At 44.5% G+C, this 24,592-nt stretch overlaps 1 protein-coding gene across 2 annotated transcripts in view; it reads left to right on the forward strand.

The window, feature by feature from the left end:
* The window catches only part of LOC138303973 (serine/threonine-protein phosphatase 4 regulatory subunit 1-like), a 284,441-nt gene that overhangs the window by 243,886 nt on the left and 15,963 nt on the right, over positions 1–24,592 (forward strand). For both annotated transcript variants that reach the window (XM_069243582.1, XM_069243581.1), the window contains 5 exons: positions 763–968; positions 1,615–1,704; positions 2,343–2,528; positions 3,160–3,422; positions 13,881–14,001. In XM_069243582.1, the coding sequence (XP_069099683.1) occupies positions 763–968; positions 1,615–1,704; positions 2,343–2,528; positions 3,160–3,422; positions 13,881–14,001 (866 nt within the window). The remainder of the gene's footprint in view (positions 1–762; positions 969–1,614; positions 1,705–2,342; positions 2,529–3,159; positions 3,423–13,880; positions 14,002–24,592) is intronic.

The raw sequence follows: 24,592 nt of genomic DNA on the forward strand, positions 1-24,592 counted from the left end.
GAAGTCACCACTTTCCATTAAGGGGTACAAGATGGGCAGAATTTCACAACAGGGCACCCTGCTTTAGAAACTAGAGGGTCATGGAGCAAAAGAGGAAATCTTAAGTCACTTACTACGAGAAGAATAAATTATGGAAGTGCAGGGTAAAGGAGTTTACCTCTTACCATAATAGAAACTGAGTGCAACATAAAAGGGTAGATGAAGGTATATGGTGCATATCAGTCAGAGATGGGTTTGCCTAACTGATATTAAATTTGGGTTCCCTATTTTAAGACTACGCTGCAATGACCACCCACGTATCAGTGTAAAGGGCCCTAAGGATTTGTTTGCTAGTTCATTATAGAAGAACATGAAAAGCAACCAGAATGTTTAAGCTCTGCCTGTTAGGTATCCTGCGGATGTGTTGGCAGGCTAGAATATGGTTCTAATTTGTAACCCTAGAGGCATCTTTTTGGCTTTAAAACACTAGAAATTCTACATAATAAACTTATATAGCTATTTTGATTTCTTAAGTTGCTACCATTGTGGCAAACGGCATGAAATACCACACTGTCTGTTTTTGAGTAATCGTGCCTGAAGCCATTAACGGTTTTTGGATGGAGGTAGAACTCTAAGCTTTTCGTGAAGTCACGTCCACTGTGCTTGTTTTGCTCTCCATAGAATTACTTGCACCTTTAGAAGTCATTCAAAATAGGACAGGGCTACTGATGTTTGAAACCTTTTAAAAAAAACATTACTCTTTCTACCTTATGTCTGATACAGCTCAGGTCCAGGTACTGACTGCAGCATTACGTGCTGCTCAACTAGACTCTGTGATTGACAGCGAAACAAGAAGCACCGAGAACCCTATGGAGGCTCTGCCACAAGAACCACCCTCTGTGAAAGAAGAAAGCAAAGACATTCCTGCCATGTCCGAGTCTCATGAGAAAGCCTCAGAGGTCACAAAAGCCTGCTCATTGCAGAGTATGGTGAGTATTTCAAGCTAGTGACTTGGACCATGTTTGACCAGACATCTACCGTATGCAGTGCCAACCCACAGGACTGCATATTTCCCTGTACAGCACATTATTATTAATTGGCAGACCATTGCTTTTAACATGTTGTGATCCGAAGTTAGCAGAAAGGTGGACAAATTAAACAGCCTCCACAAAGGTTTAGACCAGATGGCTCAGCCATTCGCGTTCACTGTTGGGTAGGCCCTTGCTATTTTCTTCTTTCCTGATGTCAGGACTATAGAGAAGAATTTCATGAAAAGCGACTTCAAAGCTCTAATGAGACCAGGTTACAGCTAAGAATTAACAGTGCTGTGAAGATCAGAAGTGTGTTGTGGGTGACATTAAGTCCACAGATATAAAGAATACCACATTAGGACTAGAAGTGTATACGTTGGCATACGTGCCACTTTTTGAAGGGTAGTATACCCATAATCCTCTGTTGCTCTTTTTCATTAGCAGCATAAAGATAAAAAATACTGCTGCTGCTTTGTGAATGGCAGCAGCCCTGTGGACATCAGTGTAACATTGGGGGCAGTATCTGCTGCCGCACCTAAATGGAAATTGACAAAATATATATCTAAGTGTTGCACACTGTTTTGGATATCTCTTTTGTCGACAGGATTCTCAAGAGGAAATGAATACAGCAAATGAATCTATGCTAGACGAAAGCACCGACCTGTTTTTTGAAGATGAGAAATCTAAATTACAGGTAAACCTAAATATTAATTTGATCACACATGTTAATGCATACGGAAGTGCCTATGCTTCTAATTACAGCATCAGTAAAATGTAGTCTCAAAACTTCACGTCTTAATGTACCAGCATGACAAAGGCATTTTGAACGCACTGTTTGGAAAGTATCTTACTGTAAAATATTGTATTTGTAAAACCTTAAATAAGTACATGTTCGATGGCATCTGTCGCTGTAGATACGCATGTATTTGTAGCTTAACAATAATTCCGAGCAAAGTTAAAACTTGATTTAAGTTATTCAGTGACCCTATTTATGAAACTCAGCATATTCGATACATCCAAACGAAAAAGATAGTGAGAACTCGTTCCGTCCTTTTCATGAAATCTACAGATCTTTTTTCCACATCAATCTGTGAATATTTCTAGCCCCACTGTCTTCCATTTAGTCACATTCTGTCATTAATTTTGCCCTGCATCAGGGAAAGGAGGCCCTGCTTTAGTAAGGGAAAACTCAAAGATGATGTTTTTCTAGGTCTTGCAATACTGCCTGATTGTGAAGATTCCTACCTAACAAACAAATGGGGAAACAATGTTGCGAGAACTGACCTTCCTGCTCTTGTGTGTACTCAGATTTGCCCATTATGTTTCTTCTAGGATGTCATACCTCAGCCTCTTCTTGACCAATATTTGTCTATGACTGACCCAGCTCGTGCCCAGACTGTAGACACTGAAATAGCAAAGCACTGTGCATACAGTCTGCCTGGAGTGGCGCTAACGCTGGGAAGACAGAACTGGCATTGCTTGAAGGATACCTATGAAACGCTGGCATCTGATGTGCAGGTTGGGAATTGATTTTAACTGATTTGAGTGATTTGAACACTTTTAAGTTGATTACTGAAAATGAGTATTGGAGTCTACCATAAATGTGGCAAACATGACAGTTAATGCCATTTCTAAGTGCAATTATTTTACTGTGAAATGTATGCCTGTAAGAGACGTTCAAACTAGTGTTGGTAAAGACAAGTACAGTTTTTTGATTACATTAAAATTGATGGGAAAAACTTGATTGAGAGGACAAGTAAACAGTGTGCCATAATTGATTGAGCTAATCAACAGTTCTTGAAAACAAATCTACCCCAGAAGTACAAAGTGATAGCTGCAAACCTGCTGTTCTCCTCCTCATCCATTGTTTCACAAAGCATGTTCATGTGGTTGTTAAGAATCATTTCTTTACCGTAGCCATATTGCGTGGTTAGCACATAGTGAGTGAACTAGTACATGAAATGTTTCAGATGCTTTAACTGGACATATTGGATATTACATTTTTATGTACTACATCTTAACTTTCGATTTAATTATCCCTGTGTAAATATTTTGAGAAAATATTGGATTTCAAAACCATTAGTGATTTTGTATTGTATGTCGAATGCTATTCTCTTACTTATAATTTGTATGTTTTCATTGCCAATAGTGGAAGGTCCGACGGACACTCGCCTTCTCCATTCATGAACTGGCAGTCATTCTTGGAGACCAGCTCACTGCTGCCGATCTTGTGCCGATCTTCAATGGATTCTTGAAGGATCTGGATGAAGTTCGTATAGGCGTTCTCAAACATCTATATGACTTTCTCAAATTGCTTCATGCAGACAAAAGAAGGGAGTATCTGTACCAACTGCAGGAGTTTATGGTGACAGACAACAGTAGGAACTGGAGGTTCCGGTATGAATTGGCAGAGTAAGTACTCCCACTGTTGTTTTTCCTTAGATGCTAATAGGGAGTATTTAGTGTACTTGGTTGTAGAGACCCATGGCTTACTTAAAGTACTATTCTTTTCATGCTTGTTAACTGTACCACAGAGCTAGGGAGTCAATATATCCTTTTATTTGGTTTACCGCCAAAAAACGTTAGTGTCTGTTTTGTGTAGTGCCTGGTCTTATCACATTGAAGTTCACTGGAGGTTACATGCTCAACATTTTTCAAACTTATTGTCATGAATCAGCTTTATACCTGCAAGTAAATACCTCGTCACAGAGGGTTGTCTTGTGTTAGATTAAACATTTTAATGTCACTACCTCATTTGAGTGACTTTCTTAGCCACCTTTAAGGAACGAGGCACAGATCTTAGCTAGATTTTGCTATCATATGTTTTTTGCCGAGTCTAGAGCTCAGGAGTCCACAGTCAAACAGACACTATGTGTATTGTCCAGCTCAGCGCTTATCGTTTAACTGCTTTAATTTTACAGCAAAACAAAATACTGCATATTCCAACGGTTGTTCTGTTACAGGGTTGCATCCTGTCTACACAGGATCAAATGAAATTTAGTTGTTCCTGTGGTGCCTGCTTCCTCCCCACTACTCTCTTATGTGACTCAGACAAAGATATGGTACAGGCTTGTCTGCAGTTATAGCCTTCAGGCCGATGCATGCAGGCTTTCATCTTGATCGGTTGGAACTCGGCCATTTTTCAAAGTCTGTAACGTCCAGCCTAACTGCATGATGGAACACAGCTGACTTTGCCCATGATATAAAAGGGACATATCTGTCTGGTTGATATCTATCGTAGATGACACTGTATTTGTCAGGGAATAAATCCTGTTGAACAGAGTGTTTATGCCGTTATCGAAAACAGCGAAAGCCCTTTCTAAGTTTTCCTTATCTATTTGCCTAAAACACACAGCAGCTTCTATCTGAAAAAGCTTCCAGATCTCATTATACATAGCATAGATGAATCTTTAATAGCGCGACTTCCAACGACCTAACAAAAAGTCCTGCAAATCCATATCCTCAGAAAGAACGTTAAGATCTTCCTTAACTGCGGCTAACATGTTAGACTGTACCCATTGTTGACACAGTTTACCCACACTGTATGTTGTAACTATACCCATGTGTTGACCCAAGACAAAGCGAGGATCTAGCCGGCTAATCTTGAAACCCCCTGAGGAATTAAACAAACATGCCTGACATCCATTGATGTCTAATGGTTAAATTAACCACCCGCCGGGACTGGAAAGTGATGAGTTAGAGGTAACAGCCGGAGCCTTTGCATCTAGCTTTTCCTCGTGACATTCAGGAAGAATTGCCAATCATTACATTTTGCTGGTGTGGGGATACTGGATGTGTTCATTTCTTTTATTTTTGCTATCCCCAGACAGAATGTCTGTTGAATGGTGTGATTTAAAAAGATCATTTGCACAGGAACCAGGCATGCTCTAAGTAAAGCTTCCCTAGCCTGTATTTGCCAAACCTATGTTCCCTACACACTCTTTAAATCAACAGTGTTCCTCCAGTATTCATATCCTTCAACTGCAAAATGGGAAAGAAAGGAATCTGCATAAATCAGCTTTGTATCAGTTAGCAAAATGTTCCTAATTTTTGAAGGAGGCAATTTGAAATGGTATGATTCTGGATGTTTTGTGTCATGCCCAGAAAAATAAGTAAATTTATCCGAAAAACGTCTTGGGCTCCCCACATGTGGTTTTGAACAGTGTTCCCATTGAGTGTAGTTAAGAACTGGTCTGTGTCTAGTGGCACAGTGCAGGTATTAATGTCCCCAATTATTATAGCAGAACATTTTCCCATAATTCATTCTATGTCTATATACATCATAATTTTCAAATACTGAATAGTCCTTCATTTCAGTTAACATAGAATCAACTGCCTGGACGTCCCAGTCATCAGATACAACATCAGGTGTAATTACATCTATCATAGACATTTTGAATACATCTGGAATTTGAATGACCTCAGTAGGCCCGTATATGTCAAATGGAACATTGTCCCAAACAGTCCCATCAGGAATCTGTATAGCTGAAATGTTCACAAGGGACAAGTCTCTTCAGACCTTATGTGAGGAAAGGTAGGGAGTTAAGACCTCATCCAACAGAGGAGCATTCAGGAAGGTAATGACCATTTATGAGCTAAAAGAAAACAGCCACAAAACCAATCTACAGTACTAATGCAAAAAATGTCAAGCAGAACCATAAATAGTTCCTTAGGTGAATTAAATAGTAAATTTTAAGGCATAGATACAGCTTACGTGTAACACTACATTTCTGGAGTGGATGAGTCTGAAGAAAAGTCATCAATGTCGATTAAATGACCAGAAGCAGTCTCTGCAAATGCAGGAGCATGTGCATTACCAGTGGATGGATCCACTTCACTTGGAGGCTCATTGTACGGTGTCATCAGTCTGTGTAGTTTTGGTGTGGAAAACAGCCAAATCTTGGACAGGTGCTGTCGCTAAAGTGGTAACTGGAATCAACAAGAGCTCATGTGCCGCCCTCCCCGCGGTCAAGGAGTTATTTGTAGCATTGTTGGAAATTGTTGTAGAGACCAAAGAAGTATTGATATTTCTACTTTGTAGAGGTATGTCCTGCTGAGTAGTGAGAGGGGACCCGCAAACTACCCAACGGACCTCTTGGTCTACTGTGCAGGATCGGCCACATGGTGAAGTTTGACATCGTCAATGGAAATGAATCTGTTTCCTGTGGAACCAGGCAGCGGTGGTAGGATGACAGTTCTGGTACCTTGTACTCCCAAAATTGGGGCCAGTGCTCTGTAGGATGGGCTGAATTCCTTCTTCACCGCGATCGTCTCACAATCCAGATCCCTAACTTTAGGAATCCAGCCAGTGGAGGTTTTGGTAAGTCCCTTAGCCCTAAGGTGGCAGCACTGGTGGATGATTTATCATCACAAAATTGCTGAAGCTCCTTTAAAACAGTGAGACGTTCATTTATGTCAAAAAGTGTGTCTGCTGCCACCAAACCAGGGCCATCAAGACCTGGGACATACATAGGTATCCCAAAGAGAACCTCATAGGGAGTGCATCCCCCCAAGGACCGTCTTGGCAGATTCTTCAATGCTCTCTGGACCCCATATAGGTGATGGATCGAACTATGGCCAGAACCTAATACTCTAGCTGTTAAGGCTGCTTTAGATCACTGTTCTGCCTTTCCACACCCAAATCTCCCTCTGGATGTTATGGTGAGGAGTAATGGAGTTTAACACTCATTGTCTCCGTGGTGTCCCTAAATGCCTTGGAGGCAAATGCAGGGCCCTGGTCCAAATGAAATGCTGCAACCGAATATGTACTGATAAAGATCAGCAGGTCTTTTATAACAGTTCAATGCATGTACCATCAGGTTGAAGTTGACCGCAGTGGACCAGGTACACACATTGTATTGGCTTACTGGACACTAAGAGGGATTTCTGCAGTTGGCATTTGATGTTTGGACCCATAATTTACTGGCAAATGTCCCAACAAAGGACTTAATGTTTTGTCTGTTTGTATAGACCTGGCCACCAGGAGCGTTTCTGGAAGAGTGTTACTGTGGCCGAAATAAGAGTATGTGCAGAAGCCACCCTCATGCGCTGCTTTTATTAGATCTAATCTCTGGTCTTGGTTGGGGATCGCTCGATCTCCAACCCCAGGAATTGATGCATAGGCAACATTCTGTGCACTGATGTGGTAAGAGTATTTTGTAGGGTATGCTTTTGGAAGGGACTTACCTTCAGCCGAAGCTTTCACGGCAGTCAAAATGTCATTATCCCATCTCGTCTGAGAACGAGTCATTACAGCTACAGAAGCCTTTAGCTACTGCAGATTTGGCTGCTTCATCAGCCAAAGTGTTCCCAATAATGTGTACTCCTAGACGTTGGTGGCCCAGTGTATGTACTACATTGACACAAGGTAGCTTATCCTTAAGATCAGCCTCCCTCCGCCACAGAGGTCTGTGTTTTATGGTGTTCCCTTTGTAATCTCTGAACCTGTTCAGCTTCCAATGATTGAGGTAATCATTGTAGGATTGGACGCAGTAGTATGAGTCACAGACCATTAAGGTCAGTAATCCTGGCTCTGTATGTTCTAGCGCTGATGTAAGGGCTTTGAGTTCAGCCAACTGAGCTGTGCCGGCCCCTAAGGTCTGCGTGTAGGTATTGTGAGGATGGAAAACTCCATTCTTTATCACTCCGCTCACAGCTGCGCAGATGGCTGAGTATTGATGTTTGGTACCTGTAGCTGGTTGTGTTGAACAATCAGTATGCATGACAGTCTGGTATCTGTCAAATGGCAAGATATCTAGAGGAGCGTGGTACTCCTGTTCGTATTGGAGAAATTCTTGTGTCTGAAGTTTTGGTTCAAAGATGTAGTCAACATCAGTGGCAGTCAAGGGGGTTGCCCACTGAATCCAGCGTGGATGTAATGCTTTAGCGTTAGGAACGCTTGCTTTGGTGACGGCCTCTAAGGCTGGCACCAGGGAAACAACAGTAGTGCGTTTCCCTTGGGCAGGTCGCCTCTCCTTAATGACAGCCATCTGAACTGCAGTTAGAATTTTCTCTGTGGATGCAATACGTTGTTCTGCATTAGAATATAAATGAGATTTCTATGCTTTGGGCACTGTGTCATCCTCGTTAAAGGTGACCTAAGTAAACCCAATGGCACCAGCAATTTTTCAGATGACCAAATTTGTTTTATTGTCATGTGTGCTCAAGTGTTTGGCTTCTAGCATGTTCTGTTGCAATTCCCTAAGAATGTGTGTGTGTTCAACTGTCCAGTGTCTGCTAGAAAAAGAGGGCATATTAAGTCTTAGAGTGGCTTGATACGTTGTGCACAGTCGGGAATGTATGTTCTGCCAAAGTTGAAGAAACCAAGTAAAGAATGTAGTTTCTTGAGAGTGTTAGGTGGATGAAGTTGTGCACATTTCTCTAAAAAGTGCGGGCCAGGTTCTTTCCCCCTTTTGATAGCTTGTATCCCAGGAACAGTACACTGAGAGAGGGTATTTTAGTTTTCCTATAATTACATTTGTAGCCTAGGGCTGCAAATCCTAAAATGATCCGATCGACCCTAGCAAGATGAATGTTGAGATCGTCCTCTGGGAGATAAATATCATCCACATAAGACAATGCCTCAGAATCAATATCACACAATATTGATGTTACTCGGGCGGAGAACAGCCCTGGGCTGTTCTTGCTTGTGGTAAACAGCAAAAGTGTTTTTATGAGCCAACTGAGAATGCACTCAGGTCCCAACTTTCATGTGCTAAGTTCTCGCAGAAAAGCCCGTTGGAAATACCCAACATTGTTTTATATTTTTTGCGCACTATATTGTTAATTAGTGCTGTGCTATGTGAATTTTGTATAGCATATGTACATGTATGACTGTTTGAGTGTCTGTAATGTAAGATTATTTTATAAGAATGGTCAGGTTTTGCAACCGGGAATAACTGGTTATTCATTGCAGAGACACAGGGCTCAATTACTCCCTGGTATTCGAGCTGGGTGAAGATCTCCCTCACTGGAGCTTTTGCTTTGTGTTTAACAAGTATTGTGGCTGAGGTTGGGGTGGAGACCCAATAGGTATTACATGGCAAGGAGAATCCTTGTCCCAACCCACATGATTGCTGTGTAACGCAGGTGTCTGTGCTAAAGCCCAATTGACAGCGTAGGCTTGTTTACCACCTCCGGAACAAGATTCGAGAAAGAAGGCAAAATCACATCTTCCCCATGGGGGATCTTACGGACGTGCTCGGGTGGCCAGTCCCTTTCGGCCAGCAGGATATCACAACTAAGTTCATCCCAAAATATCAAACCAATGGTGCGCTCTACATCTCCCTCAATTTGGATATTTAAATCATAAGCCCTGTCGGGTGGGAGAATGCGCCCGCCTGCAGTCTCAACTACAATGAAATCGCTAGTTGCTGTCGCATCCAGATGATCTTTCAGACTCTGGCGACATATCTTGACCTCTGCTGCGCTCTCTAACAGAGTCACTGCCCACGTTTTGTTCTTCAGCAATGTTCTCAGGTGTACTGGCATTTTTAATTGACAGTTCTGCCACCTTTTTCTTTTAAGACTGTGGCTTTTTGTTGTGGGGACTTCTCTTCTTTTTTGTCTGAAGACTGTGGTGAGTCTTTCTTCTGTTTCACATATTCAGGATGTCACACAGGATGGCTCCCTCTCTCGCTATGCCTATCCGGTGCGTCCTGAATGGAACGAGAGGGACGTGAATCAGTATATCTGTCAGGAGCTTTTATATTTTCTCCATTTCTGAGAGTCTATCTCCTATCGGAATTCTCCAGATGTGGAAACTGTCTATCGTTAAATTGTTTTTGTTTATCCCAGCACTTCATAGAACACTCCTGTGCTTGTTTGGGGTGGTACTCTGTAATTCACGCTTCTTCGGCTTGGCTCCCAAACTATCCCGTCCTATACTAGTATAGGTGTCGGAAATCATTTTCGGTAGCTCCTTCTCCTGGTCCAAATGTGGAATCTCTCGGAAGCGCTGGTGTATAGCCAGTGCTACTGCTTCCCCTTTGATATTACAGAGTATGATTGAGGAGACTGCTTCGAAGTTACGCATTAATTTCACCCCCAAATCTAGGGCTGGTGCAGCCCCGTTCTCAGTCTATATTTGTTTTAACACTTCTGGCAAATTGGCAAGTGTCGGGGTACCATGTGTCGTAGTACAGATTGCAGCGAAGACTGTACCCCGGTGACAGCCATCCACTGAGGGAACCATCCCAAAGGGTAAGCACATTGTGAGAATTCTATGTTTCTCCTGTGGTCCTGTATGGGGAAAAACAGCTTCCAGCTGGTTTGTTTTCTGCTATCCAGAACGGTATTTCTCTCGTTCTGTGGGTACTTTACCCATGATAGTATGTACTGTTTGTGGATTAATCCCGGGCGCCAGTTGATATCCAGCAGGTGCTGGTGTGGTGCTGGACGCGCTGGTGTAGTGTTCAAAGTTTGCATTACGAACTGAACAAATCATCTGTAAAGTGTTACTCTGTAACACTGAACAAGTCGAAGTCGTCTGTAGTTAAAGATATAAGTTCTAATGTCTGCTGCCTGCATGTTTTGTATCCCTGGGTGAGGTGTGTATGTGGCAAACACAGGCCACGTTGGTCCGTCATTACCGAAGGGACCTAATCTCACGGGTTGTATTACATGTGGTAGGGTGCCTTCAAACCAGTTCTGATGCTCCTGACAAGTGAGCGATATTTCATGATACTGGTATTCTTGGTACCATATTGGCACATTTGCAATTCTGTATGTGTGGAATGTGAATGTAGTGTTGTCTTCCTAAGGAAAGTGAACCCAGGACTAAAAATGTTTGTTTGGTAAGATTCACTAGCTTCCACTATGAATGTAACATCCCCGTCTTCTTCTCTTAAGCCATGCGCTTCTAGGTGTAGAGTTAGTGATTGTCTTGCATTCTCAGGAATTTCTATGGAGTTAGCCATGTTGTGAAATGGGTAAAATTGATGGAACACCAAATGGGGAGAAAAGTCCTTTTATAAGTTCCTGAAGTATGTGGGACAGTGATAGCTAAGGTATCTGTAAATTAGTGCCTAAAAACCATCATTGGTGGCGCAATGTCGTAGTTTGACTCTTGCTCTAGGCAAGAATGCTTGTTTAAGGCTTATGTTTGTAGGCAACTATGCAGGTCCTACAACAAGTCGCAACTGTCGTCCTAACCATCCTGGCTCACAAGCAGCACCTCACCAGAAACCCAAACAGTAAAAGGTGATTTGTGGCAGCCTTTACGCATGGACTCAAGAGTGTGACATCTCAGGGAGTGTCGTGGTTAAACGGACATTACCCCTTTCTCACATGAACAACGTCTCAATCAAACACAGGCAATGAAGAAGATGCAGTAAGGTTTCAATAGGTTTTATTTAACAAAACTGCAATCTGCGATAAGTTGCATGGGCTGCAATGATTAGGATAATGAACAGTGCAAGAATCATTAATACAAAGACCCCCACCATCTTGCAGTAACATAAAGACATGAGATATGAAATATGTCCTAATACCCTAGTATGATGTACCCAATCTCTAACCTAAAAAAGAGCTAGGTGTGATAAACCTAATCTTTCAATGACATGTCCATGAGAAAAATCCCTCCACCCTCGTTACCTTGAAATGAGGTCTCTAGCTCAGACTCTCTAGGGACACGAAGACTGGGTCAGCTTCAAGGCGATGTTCAGCATCAATAGCAGCGATGGCATCTGTTCGGAATCCCTCTGACTATTTGTTTAAAGGGTTTGTGCTGCAGGGGATGGAGCTACTTGTCCTAAGGAAAAAATAGACAAGAAAACATGTTGTCCCTGATCCCAAACAGTATGCCCTCGGTGTTGGGCTATAAGAATTCCACATCCCTGCTGACGGGTTACAAGGAGGGATCTTGGCGCAAGAGGAATGTCGCACAGCTTCAGGTGAGCCACCCCCCATTTCTTTTCCAACTAGCTTATTCCCACAGATAGAGTGGCTGCGATTCTCTGTGGTTGTGTGAAGGGACTAGCTTTTCAGTGAGATTTCACTGATGGTTCTTGTGAGCTACAGAACGTATTGCACTGCAGTGCTTCAGCAGCTGACAAGATGTTAGAGTGCTTTAGGCGCCCAATCTTCCCTTGCTCTTAGCGTTGCTGCTATAACACAGCCGGCAACCTTTATTTGACCCACTGACATTCATTTCATGAACCTTTTACAGAAACATCATCTATATCACAAGAATGAAAACACTTTTGGCGATACGTAACATGAAGTTGAATGTTTTTTAAAGAATTTAGATGGGCTGATAACGAGTCACTCGGTGGTACCCCTGATAAATATAGGTCAGAAAAAGTTGGCCAGTGCGATGCATGTTTAGTTCTCTAATTCACCAACCCCAATGCAGTGCAGGTGAGAGTGGCATGGGGCTGCCTCCAACATGGGGAGTTGTGCCATTACCTTGAGTCAGGCCATATCTCTCATATTTTCCCACAACATGTCTCCACAGCAGCTTCAGTGCAGGGTGCCACAGGCTCCCTCTACCGCAACATCATCTTCACATGCGCATGAGCGGATAATGAATGCGTGCCTTATTTATTCATAGAAAAATTGTACCTTTTCTTGCGGAGCTCACTTTGCAGCTAGCGCTTTTGTCTGCCATAGGTTAATAAAATGTTATATGTTTTGCACAGCTTGTTCTTTAAGGTAATGGTATAGTGTGAGAGCACATTTGAAAGCTTACCATCATATTTTTAGAAAGTGTTTTCTGCCGGGCTGCCAACTGCCTACTCCTGTTTCAATTTCAAGCAAATCAGCATATAGATGGGAGATGTAGTTCCTCTGTGGGGGCTTTAAAAGTATTTGCCGCTTCCTCTCCTCAACAGGCCTACATTTTTAAGGCAAAACAGCAGATGTTGTGGGACCCAGGAAAATGTGCTGCATGACTAACCACTTGTAAGGTCCCAGAGGCGAGACCTATTGACTATGCTTGTTTAAAAAGATGTCTGGTGTCAGTGCATAGCAGAGGTCATATTTAGAGAGGGCCAAAAAGCCAATCAAATAGAAGAACACCATAGAAAAAGGTGGATTATTTTTTTTTTTTTATTACAAAACATGTCATTATCATCTAGTTGTTGATTTCTGTCCCCAGATAGCAAAAGTAGCCTTTTTAAGCAAATATCTTTCTAAAACCACCTGTTGCATTGTACCCAGTTAGAACTTTGAGACAGTCCACATCGTTTGACTAATACCACCTGGTTGTATTGCCACTGTATTCTCACTGTTGGTGAGTTTAAGGGAATTAAATGAATAGCCCTCCCCCGTTCTCCCCCAACCTATTCATGTGGAACTGACACATTTCTTTAAAAGGTTTTAAAAAATCATTATTCCACTACATCTTTTGGGCATTTATTAAATTCTAGTTCTGCCACTCACCAGTAAAATTATTTGGGTATTTAGAGTTACAAAATATATACAGCGGTCTCCACATCTTCCTTTGGTTCTAGGTTTGATATCAGTTATCCGCTGGTAGCCAAAATCATGATTATGCCAAACTTTACTAATACACATCATTATTATGTCCGTTCCTATTGTGGCCACAAATTGTTACAACCCTAATGTTTGAGATAGCATTTCCAGTGCTAGTGTTCCAAAACCAAGCTTTGTTTTGCTTACCAAAGTGACAAAATGGAAGAAAAAAAATGAAAACTGCTTCATATTTTACTTGGTATCTTTAGCGAGCAAAAAGTTATTGCCTGGGCTGCACCAATTAAAATCTCAAGTCAGTAGGTAAATGTGTTTGTATGACCTTGTGAAAACATATTTTAAAATTCTCGGTTCATGGATGCCAAGACATGTCTGTAGAGAGGGGGTTCACCCTTAGCAGCACAACCCAAATTCCTCACTTTCATTTTTTTCTTTCAGGCAACTGATTCTCATCTTGGAGCTTTATAACCCCAATGATGTGTACGACTATTTGCGCCACATTGCTTTGACACTTTGTTCGGATAAAGTATCTGAAGTTCGGTGGATTTCTTTCAAACTGGTAGGAATGTTTTTTTTTTTTTAAATGTACATTCGTTTTTTAAACCAATGCAACTTCTGGTTTCCGACTAAGGTTATTCAGGATATAAAGTTTAACCTAAAAAACTTATTTTTTTGTAATTAATAAATTATTTAACAAAATCCTAACAAACCCTTACTACCTATTATGGGTACCCTTCCATTACTGTTCCTTAATGCTACCCTTCCCATATCCTACAAACCCCTTAATGCTACCCTGTTCGAAACTTAAAATCTCTTACTAACTTTTACCCCTACCCATTTACTGCAGATCTTTTCTACTACTTAACTCTACGCATCCCTGAACCCCAAAAAAACCTTCCCAAGACACTTACTGGAACACAACAAAAAATAACCCTATATGCTAGTCATCCTTGAACTCCAAAACACCCTTACTCCTGCTTCCTTGAACCCTACAAAATCCATAACACTTCCCTTCACCTTACAAACCCTTAACCACTACCCATCCCTGAACCATAAAAAAAGCCAACTCCCCTTACCTCATCTCTTCATTGATCCCTATAATTCCCTTACTACCCTTAATAGTATCCATCCCTGAACCCTAAAATCCCCCATCACTTCCGGCTATACCCTCTTAAACCCCAATACATAACGCCACCCTTACCTGCATCTGAAAAACATACCTCCACTTGACTCTATAATCTCTAAATCCTTGGGCCTCTTGGTAGCCCCGCACCCTCCCCTCCCTCCTCCCCCCAGTCTGCCTTTCACAGCTATGGAAAGGGCCTCCAACCACACCCATTCCCAGCCAGCCACCATGCTGCCCAGCCTCTGCATGGCTGAGGGTGTGAGTTCCACCAACTTAGTGGACCACGGAGACAGTCTGGCCAATCCGCGCCCCCTACCCCTCCCACCCCCGAATCACCCTTCAGCAGCCTCTAAGCCTTCCTATTTTAACTCCCCATCAAAGGCCAGTCAGAGGCAGGATTCACCATCACCTGCTTCGCTGGCAGTCCATCACATCAGACAGGTGGGGTTTGCAGATAGTCCGAAGGGGCTACTCCCTCCCGTTCGACAGTATCCCTCCATACATGCCCCCATCATACCATCGGATGACAGAGAATCACTTGTCCTTTCTCCGTGAGAAAGTTAAGGCTCTCTTAGCAAAGGGAGCCATAGAGTTCCCGTACCAGAAGTAGGTCATGGTTACTACCTCACTACTTTCTGGTGTCCAAAAAGGGCAAGGACCTCCGCCCTATCCTAGACCTTTGATCCCTCAATCTCTTCTTCAAGAAGGGGAAGTTCAAAATTCTCACTCTGGTTCAGGTTTTATCTGCCATGGACCCAGGAGACCAGGTGGTAGCATTGAACTTGCAGGACACTTATGTTCATATTCCCCTCCTGCCTGCCCATAGATGTTACTTGCAGTTCCATCTATCTTGACAATGCAGTGGTTCGCACTAGGACTTCTTTTCTACCGAAAGTGGTTATGCCCTTCCATGTAGGCCAGTCCATCACCCTGCCTACTTTTTCCGCACCCCCTCATCACTTTAAGGAAGAGGAGAGACTCCGCCGCCTGCACCCAAAAAGAGTGTTGCCATTATACCTTAATCTTGCAAAAGAGTTCAGAGTGGAGGATTGACTCTTTATCAGTTATGTGGGTGCGCAGAAAGGTCAGGCAGTGCAGAAACAGAACATCCCCAGATGGGTCATACTCTGCATTAAGATCTGCTACATACTGACCAAAAAGCAAATACCGGAAGGTTTGCGTGCTCATTCTGCCCGAGCTACAGCAGTGACGACTGCGTTAGTACATGGAGTTCCAGTCCTTGACATCTGTCAGGAGGTAACGTGGGCTTCTCTCCTTACTTTTACCAAACCCTACTGCTTGGGCAGTGCTGTCCGTAGGGATGGGTACTTTGCCCGTTTGGTCCTGGAGGGCATTCTAGCATGATCTTGGTTTGGATGCACACCTCTGGGGATGGTATTGCTTGTGCATGTATTAAAAGATAAGAAAGATGAAACTGAGAGTCTCTATCAGATGAACAAGTTACTTAAATTTGTTTACGGCATACCTGGTAGAGACTTATTCTAGTTGTAGATTCCTTACAGATCTCCCCAACCTCCCTGCTCTACAAACTGATTTCTAGGGACAGGGACTACTTAAGGGCCTTAGTTTTGATGTACCAGTATTCATTGATCTTCATAGCTCTGCGCTTCTGGCATGGAGAGTCATGAAAAGAAACTGACATAAGTGTGCCGGAGTGACGCCTATATAGGACCCACAACATTCTATCCAGCGCAGACAATGCTGATGACCGACCCGGAGCACTCCATGCTACCCTCTAATGCTACCCATTTCTGAACTCTAAAAACACATTACAAACTGCTTAACCCTCACTCAGGAACTTTGCCTGCTAAAAGCAGCAAAGGCTAAGGGTGAAATACTGGGAAGGTCTGGGAATCGAATCACTGATCCACCAGTAATTCCTCATTTCTAAGGCAACCCTCTGGGTCTCACTGGTGATCCTTGTAATTTCGGTTGCCGCCTTCCTCCCCTCTGTTAACAATACCGCAAACACCCACCTAAAACCCCAACCACAAATTCCCCCTTCCCCTGCCCCCACAGCACAATCGAGAACATTGTTATAAGGTCCTTAGTGATAGCAAGCAACATGGAAAAGCTTAACTCGTTTTTCGAGCATTACCTAAGCACATTCACAACTACATTCTGCTGTTTATGTATAGTGGAGTTAATGCTGCATTGTCATTTGAGAGAAATTCTCTCTGCCTCACTAATGGATTCTTGTACAGAATGTCAAATGTTTTGCTCTTATAATAAAATTTGGCAACAGTTACCAAAAACAGTTATGATGAGATTATCACCATTACAAATTTAGAGGTAAATGTGCAAGCATTGTTTTTGTCGCTTTCTACAATTACTGGTATAAAATTAGCACTAGCTTTTTGCTTCTAGTCTGGTACAAGTATGTGCGGAACACAGTAGTTTTCTTTTAATACACAGAAAAAAGCTTTCCATTGTTGTCACCAGATTTTTTTGCAGCTTTCCCCAAACACCTATATGAAGTCATTACTGGCAATGATCAATGAATTTCAAATCATAAGCTATTTCTATGCTGAAGATACACAAATACTTCTTAAACTGGAAATCCCTGGAGAGATTGGAAGTTCAAAACTCTTCATTTGCCTTAGAGCCGTTGATCACTGAATGACATGGAGCCACTTAAAATTGAATGCTTCCAAAACTGAAATACTCACATGTGACGATTGGAAAAATTATGACCCACTCTCCATCTGGCCTCACAATCCGGGACCACCTCCGAAAGTGTTTAAGAAAGTAAAGAAACCTTGGCATTACCATGGACTCCAAATTATTAATGAATGCCGAAGTGGAAAAGTTAGCAAGATCAAGCTTCATTACTAAGAAAAAACTGCAACACATCTTCCCTCACCTCGCATTTCCTTACAAAGTCCAAGATGCTATCGCTCTTGTACTGTTTAAACTTGATTACTCAAATGGCCTCTACCACATATCATCTTTATGAACTGTGAAAAAGGAATTCAGAACTCTGCTGTCAGCTCCCACATGTAAAGCCACAAGCCCACATCTCTCCTGCTACTTTGGTTAAAAGTAACAAGAAGGTCCACCTTCAGACTGCTTTTTATCACTCACAAGGCAATACATATGGAATAGGCCCACTTATATAAGAAAGAAAATACATTAATCTGAGGAACCTCTGCTCAAGATTGGCACCTCTCTTCAAAACCTGAGCTTACAAGACCAAGCATTTTCAATGCACTAGGTCTCACATTTGCGAGAGTTAGAGATATTGGTGTTGTAAATGCTTATTTGGACTTTTAGTGCCACATAAAGTGCCACATAAATTGGTCTCCCATGCTACTAATGTTGTCATTTTCTGCCATATAATTCCAGTGACCCTGTATATAACTAAAGTATTTCCATTATTTTTTCATCAGCAGTTTACTGTTACCCGAATTTCTACACCTGCATTTAAGGGCAGAGAACACTACAATGTATTAAGAAATATTAGAGGGAGAAAATATTGCTGGTAGGATTTGTGTGAGTTGTGAAGACCGCAATGAATGAGTGATTTGGAGCACTCTTGTTGCGGTCTCCTGGAGCTAAAAAGCCACCTTGAGCAGAATTACAGAAATGTGGATCAGAAGCCGAGGGGCAGTGAGAAGTGAAGTCACGGACTACGTGGACTGTGTGGTGAAAGCAGTAAAGACTGTAGTGAGGGTCTGTCAGCATCATGGCGAGCAGTTTGGTGACAATTGTGTATTTTTCGTTGAAGGACTGTAGGAAGTTGGCTCTGTATGTACTATTTCAAAGTAAGAAATAGTGTGCACAGAGTCCAAGGGTTCCCCTTAGAGGTAAGATAGTGGCAAAAGTAGATCATTCTAATGCTCTATTTTGTGGTAGTGTGGTCGAGGAGTAGGCTTATCAGTGGGTAGTGTTAAGCATTTGTTGTACACACACAGGCAATAAATGAGGAACACACACTCAAAGACTTACTCCAGGCCAATAGTTTTTTATATTGAAAAATATCGTTTATTTTAAGAACCACAGGTTTAAGATTTACATTGAACACTTTAAATGTAAGGTTCTTCACTTTGGTACTTTAGGAACTTTGAATGAAAACAATATCATGTACAGTCTTTGTAAAAATGGCAATAAGCTATTTTCAAAGTGGACACAGTGCAAAAATCAACAGTTTATGGGGGAGGTAAGTAAAGGTTAGATTAGGAGGCAAGTAAAACACAAGTCTCAGTTCTGGGGCTTAGGCAGCCCACCATTGGGGGTTCAAGGCAACTCCAAAGTTACCACACCAGCAGCTCAGTGCCGGTCAGGTGCAGAGGTCAAAGAGGTGCCCAAAACACATAGGCGCCTATGGAGAACAGAGGTGCTCCGGTTCCTGCATCCTTGGGGGGCAGACCAGGGGTGATTTGTAGAGCACTTGGGGGGGGGGGGGGCACAAGTAGGCACACCAAACACACCCTCAGCAGCACAGGGGCGGCCGGGTGCAGTGTGCAAAGCGGGCATCGGGTCTTAGGTAGGAATCAATGGAGGGACCCGGCGGTCACTCTAGCGGTGCAGGCAGACACAGGGGGCTTCTCAGGACAGCCACCACCTGGGCAAGGCAGAGGGTCGCCTGGGGGTCCTGTGCTGAAGTTCGGTTCCTTCAGGTCCTGAGGGCTGCGGGTGCAGTGCTGGTTCCAGGCATCAGGTCCCTTGTTACAGGACGTCGCGGTCAGGGAGAGCCTCTGGATTTTCTCTGCAGGCGTTGCTCTGGGGGTCCAGGAGGGTAGTCTCTGGCTACTCACAGTCCTCCCTGTGGTGTTGGTTTTCTGCAGGTCGAGCTGGGGGTGTCGGGTGCAGAGTGTAGAGTCTTGTGCTTCCGGCGGGAAAACGTGAAGTCTTTGGAAATTGCTTCTGTGTTGCAAAGAAGTTGCAGATTTTGAACAGGGCCGCTGTTCACTGGAGTTTCTTGGTCCTTTAGTCCAGGGCAGTCCTCTGCGGCTTCAGAGGTCTCTGGCCCCAGTCTGATGCGTCGCTGGTTGCAGGTTTTCGAAGTTGGAGACAGGCCGGTAGGGCTGGGGCCATAGCAGTTGTCGTTGTCCGTCTTCTCTGCAGGCTTGTAGGTCAGTAGTCCTTCTTGTTTCTTCAGGTTGCAGGAATCTAGTTTCCTAAGTTCTGGGGTGCCCCTAAATACTAAATTTAGGGGTGTTTTTAGGTCTGCGAGGGCAGTAGCCAATGGCCACTGTCCTGGAGGGTGGCTACACCCTCTTTGTGCCTCCTCCCTGTGGGGAGGGGGGGCACATCCCTAATCCTATTGGGGGAATCCTCCAAAACTAAGATGGAGGATTTCTAAAGGCAGGGGTCACCTCAGCTCAGGACACCTTAGGGTCTGTCCTGACTGGTGGGTGACTCCTCCTTGTTTTTCTCATTATCTCCCTTGGACTTGCCGCCAAAAGTGGAGGCTGAGTCCAGGGGGCGGGCATCTCCACTAGCTGGAGTGCCCTGGGGCATTGTAGCACAAAGCCTGAGCCTTTGAGGCTCCCTGCTAGGTGTTACAGTTCCTGCAGGGGGGAGCTGTTAAGCACCTCCACCCAGTACAGGCTTTGTTTCTGTCCTCAGAGAGCACAAAAGCTCTCACCCCAGGAGGGCAGAAACTCGTCTCAGTGGCAAGCTGGCACTGACCAGTCAGTCCTGCACTGAAGGATTGGGTAAATTACAGGAGGATCTCTAAGATGCCCCTCTGTGTGCATTTTTCAATAAATCCAACACTGGCATCAGTGTGGGTTTATTATTCTGAGAAGTTTGATACCAAACTTCCCAGTATTCAGTGTAGCCATTATGGAGCTGTAGAGTTTGTTTTTGACAAACGACCATATACTTAATATGGCCACACTGTACTTACAATGTCTAAGAATGGACTTAGACACTGTAGGGGCATATTGCTCATGCAGCTATGCCCTCACCTGTCTCACCCTGCCTTAGGGCTGTAAGGCCTGCTAGAGGGGTGACTTACCTATGCCACAGGCAGTATTTTGTGTGCATGGCACCCTGAGGGGGGATGCCATGTCGACTTTGCCTTTTTCTCCATACCAACACACACAATCTGCAATGGCAGTGTGCATGTGTTAGGTGAGGGGTCCTTAAGGGTGGCACAACACATGCTGCAGCCCTTAGAGACCTTCCCTGGTCACAGGGCCCTTGGTACCACTGGTACCTTTTACAAGAGACTTATCTGTGTGCCAGGGGTGTGCCAATTGTTGAAACAATGGTACATTTTAAGTGAAAGAACACTGGTGCTGGGGCCTGGTAGCAGGGTCCCAGCACACTTCTCAGTCAAATCAGTATCAGGCAAAAAGTGAGGGGTAACTGCAACAGGTAGCCATTTTCCTACAAGGACTGTGTGTTCTGTGAAGAGAGACTCTGGTGTTCAATGAGGACATGCAAGTGCTGCAATGATAGACCGTTAATAAGGCAGTGAGAGTTGTAAAGACTGCTGTGGCAGCTCTGAGGACTATACAAAGGCCTTTGAGGTTTGGGAACACTGGCATTTCTGACGCATGGGCAGAGTCATTTGCAGCTTTTGTTAAGTTGAAAGGTTATCACATCTCGTGGCTGGAGGAAGAAGCAGTCGAAGCGGTCAAAGTTTTGCTCAGATTGGTCACGTGATGAGCCCTGACCAAAGAGATGCGTAGGGGAAATCTGAAAGAGACCACTGACCTCCAGAGAGATTGGTGCGGTCAGCAAATAATGCTTGCGGGTCTCAGACTCATTCGGGAGACAGGATGAGGGCCAGACAAAAGCCCCATGACAGTCTGCAGACAACAAAAGACCCAGTGGAGTTGCTGCGGTCCCCACACTGGAATATGAGAAATGGGGGTCGGGATTTAGACGGCAAGGCGGCCTTGCTTCCGATCCTAGTTCACTGCACTTCCTAATCCTTGCACCGAACAACTCACACATCAAAGACAGCAAGAGGAAGAGAATGTGTGTACCGAGGAACCTGTGTTGAACAATCATCTCAATGTACTCCTATGGAAGACTGGCACCAGTGGACCATGTAATAGCCCATTATTGCATTGCTCCTGTAGGGTCATGGCTCACAAGTGTCTTGAGTAAAGCAAAAAGGTATATAAACAAGCGGGGGGGAGGAGGAGGCACTGCAGCCCAAGGAGGGGGAGTGAGTGGGAAGTACAAGGAGAGCCCGAGAGAGTAGGGGGAGGCGATCCCAAATATTTTCAAAACAACGGACATGAAATAGCCGAAGTCCTTCCTGTTAAAAAACAAAACACTAACACTGTTTCTGTTTTGTGAAGAAACACAAAACAGCAACCGTCAAAGCACCTCAGAAACAGTGTTTTTGTAAAGATACAGCACAGCTATAGAGATTAACCATTTTAAATAAACAAGCTGCAACACGATCTTTACTAACCGCGCACTCCTCGGAAAAGCCACTCTATGTAGAAGCCACTTAAACAAGAGAAAGAGCGCGAGGGCGAACTGGCCCTGGAAAAGCCCCCCTCTGCTGTTGGTTATATGGTTGCAGGGGGAGCAGGGTGGGGGAGGGGAGACCTGCTGGAGGACTTGCCCAAGTGTAGAAAAGTAGCCTCTTTCTAGCATGGTTACCCCCACTTTCTGGCTTGTTAGTCAGTGTGTTTGACTGTCTCTACTGGGATCCTGCTAACCAAGACACCAGTAGTTTTGCTCTCCTGTAAATTGTACCTTTTTCCTCCCACAATCGGGATACTGCCCCATGCCCCCATGTAAGTCCCTAGTATATGGTACCTAGGTACCCAGGGCATTGGGGTTCCAGGGGATCCCTGTGGGCTACAGTAGTTATTCTGCCACCCATAGGGAGCCCATGCAAAGGGTTCTGCAGGCTTGTCATTGCAGCCTGCATGAAACGGGTGCACGCACATGTTTTCGCTACATGTCACTGCACCAGTTCACTGTAAGTCACCCCTGTGGTAGGCCTTCTCAGCCCAGAGGGCAGGGTGCAGGTACCTGTGTGTGAGAGCACCCCTGCACTAGCAGAAGTGCCCTCACAAACTCTAGATCCATTTTTCTGGACTTTGTGAGTGCGGGGACACCATTTTACGCGTGTACTGGACCTATGTCCAGCTACATAATGGTAACTCAAACCTGGGCACGTTTGGTATCAAACATGTCAGAATCATACCCCAATACTGTTGCAAGTATTGGAAGTATGATTCCCTGCACTCTGGGGGCTCCATAGAGGACCCCCGGTTATTGCTACCACCAGTCTTTCAGGGTTTTCCAGGCAGCCCAGCTCCTCCCACCCCCACAGAAAGGTTTCTGCACTCCTGCTGCTTGATCTGATCAAGCCCAGGAAGGCAGGATAAAGAGTTTCCTTTCGAAGAGGGAGGTAACACCCTCTCCCTTTGGAAATAGCTGTGACTGGCTTAGGAAGGGTAGTCTTCCCAAGCCACTGGTTTGCTTTCAAGGGCACATTTGGTGCCCTCTATGCATAAACCAGTCCACACCAGTTCAGGGACCCCCAGTCCCTGCTCTGGCACAAAACTGGACAATGGAAAGGGGAGTGACCACTCCCCTGTCCATCACCATCAGAGGGGTGGTGCCCAGAGCTCCTCCAGAGGGTCCCTGAGTTCTGCCAGCTTGTTTCCAAAGTTGGCAGGGAACTCAGGGAGCATCTGAGTGGCCAGGCCAGGCAGGTGACGTCAGAGCCCCCTCCTGATGGGTGCTTACCTTGTTAGGTGACCACTCCCCCTTTCAGGGCTCTTTAGGGTCGCTCTCTGGTGTGGGTCCTCAGATTTGGTTTGCAAGACTCCAGTAGGATTCCTCTGCAACCTCCACTTCGATTTCTGACCGCTGAAACTGCGACTGGACCCTCCAGGAACCGACAACGCTGCAATCAACAAAGAAGACTCTTCTGCAACTTTGTTTCCACTGCTCCTTCCAGCTTTGCAACATTTCCCTGGCCGTGGATCCCTAGAAGACAGCAACTCTTCAGCCTGCACAAGAAGATGAAGAAGATGAAAAAGATGAAGAAGAAGAAGAAGAAGGAGGAATCACCCTTGGTGTGAAGGAATCACTCCCCTGCAACTGCAGGCACCTACAGCAAGCGACGACCGGCTGCATGTATCTCCTCTCATCTTGAGCTACGTGGATCCTTCAGCACAAGTGGTAGTCCATAGTGGTCCTCTTGGTCTGCTCTACCAGCAGTCCAACTTGGGTGGCAGTAAGCCCTTCCCTTCCCACGCAGGACAGTACCCCAAAGGATATTCAGGCAACGTGTAGCTCCAGTCACTAGCACTCCTTCCTGAAACACATAGCCCTCTGCGTGGTTTTCCGGCGGCGTGGGATCCCTTTATGTAGTGCTGCATGGGCTCCTTCTGTGACTCCAGTGTCTCCGTCCTGTGGGACTCCTGGGGCTGCTGCCTCTGCTCCTGTGGACTCTCTGCGATGCTGAGGGGCCCCTGTGACGACTCCTCTTGGGTCTGGAAGCACCGCTTTTCCTCTAACTGCGAGTTTTCCGTTGCCAAGGCTGGTTGGTGGAGTTCCTGCACCAACCCTGGTCTGCAATCTTCACTCCATTGTGGGACACCATCTGCATCCATCAGGAACTCTCCTCTGGCTCCAGGGCTGCAGTGCTGACCTGTTCTTCATCACCGTCGACCAACTTCTGCGGTTTCAGTAGGGTGGGTAGCAGCTCCTGCTCCTCCTGGACTCCACTGTTACTCTTGGACTTGGTCCCCTCTCTCCACAGGTCTTCTTTCTTCAGGAATCCACCACTGGTTTTCTTGCAGTCTTGTCTGGGTGTCTTCTTTTTCTTCGAATCCTTCTTTTGGGTTGTTTGGGGAAAATCCAGTGATTTACTCCTGCTTTACTGGTCGTAGGGGGGTACTGTGTTACTTACATCTGTGGTTTTCTAGTACTCCCAGCTCCCCACTACCTATTCCACTTACCTAGGTTGGGCTCCTGCGTTCGTATTCCATTTTTGTAGTATATGGTTTGTGCTTCCCCTAGGTTCACTATTGGTTATTGCTATTTGCACTGTTTCCTAACCATATCT

This window comes from Pleurodeles waltl, chromosome 7 (assembly GCF_031143425.1).
Source record: "Pleurodeles waltl isolate 20211129_DDA chromosome 7, aPleWal1.hap1.20221129, whole genome shotgun sequence".
Classification (NCBI taxonomy): domain Eukaryota; kingdom Metazoa; phylum Chordata; class Amphibia; order Caudata; family Salamandridae; genus Pleurodeles; species Pleurodeles waltl.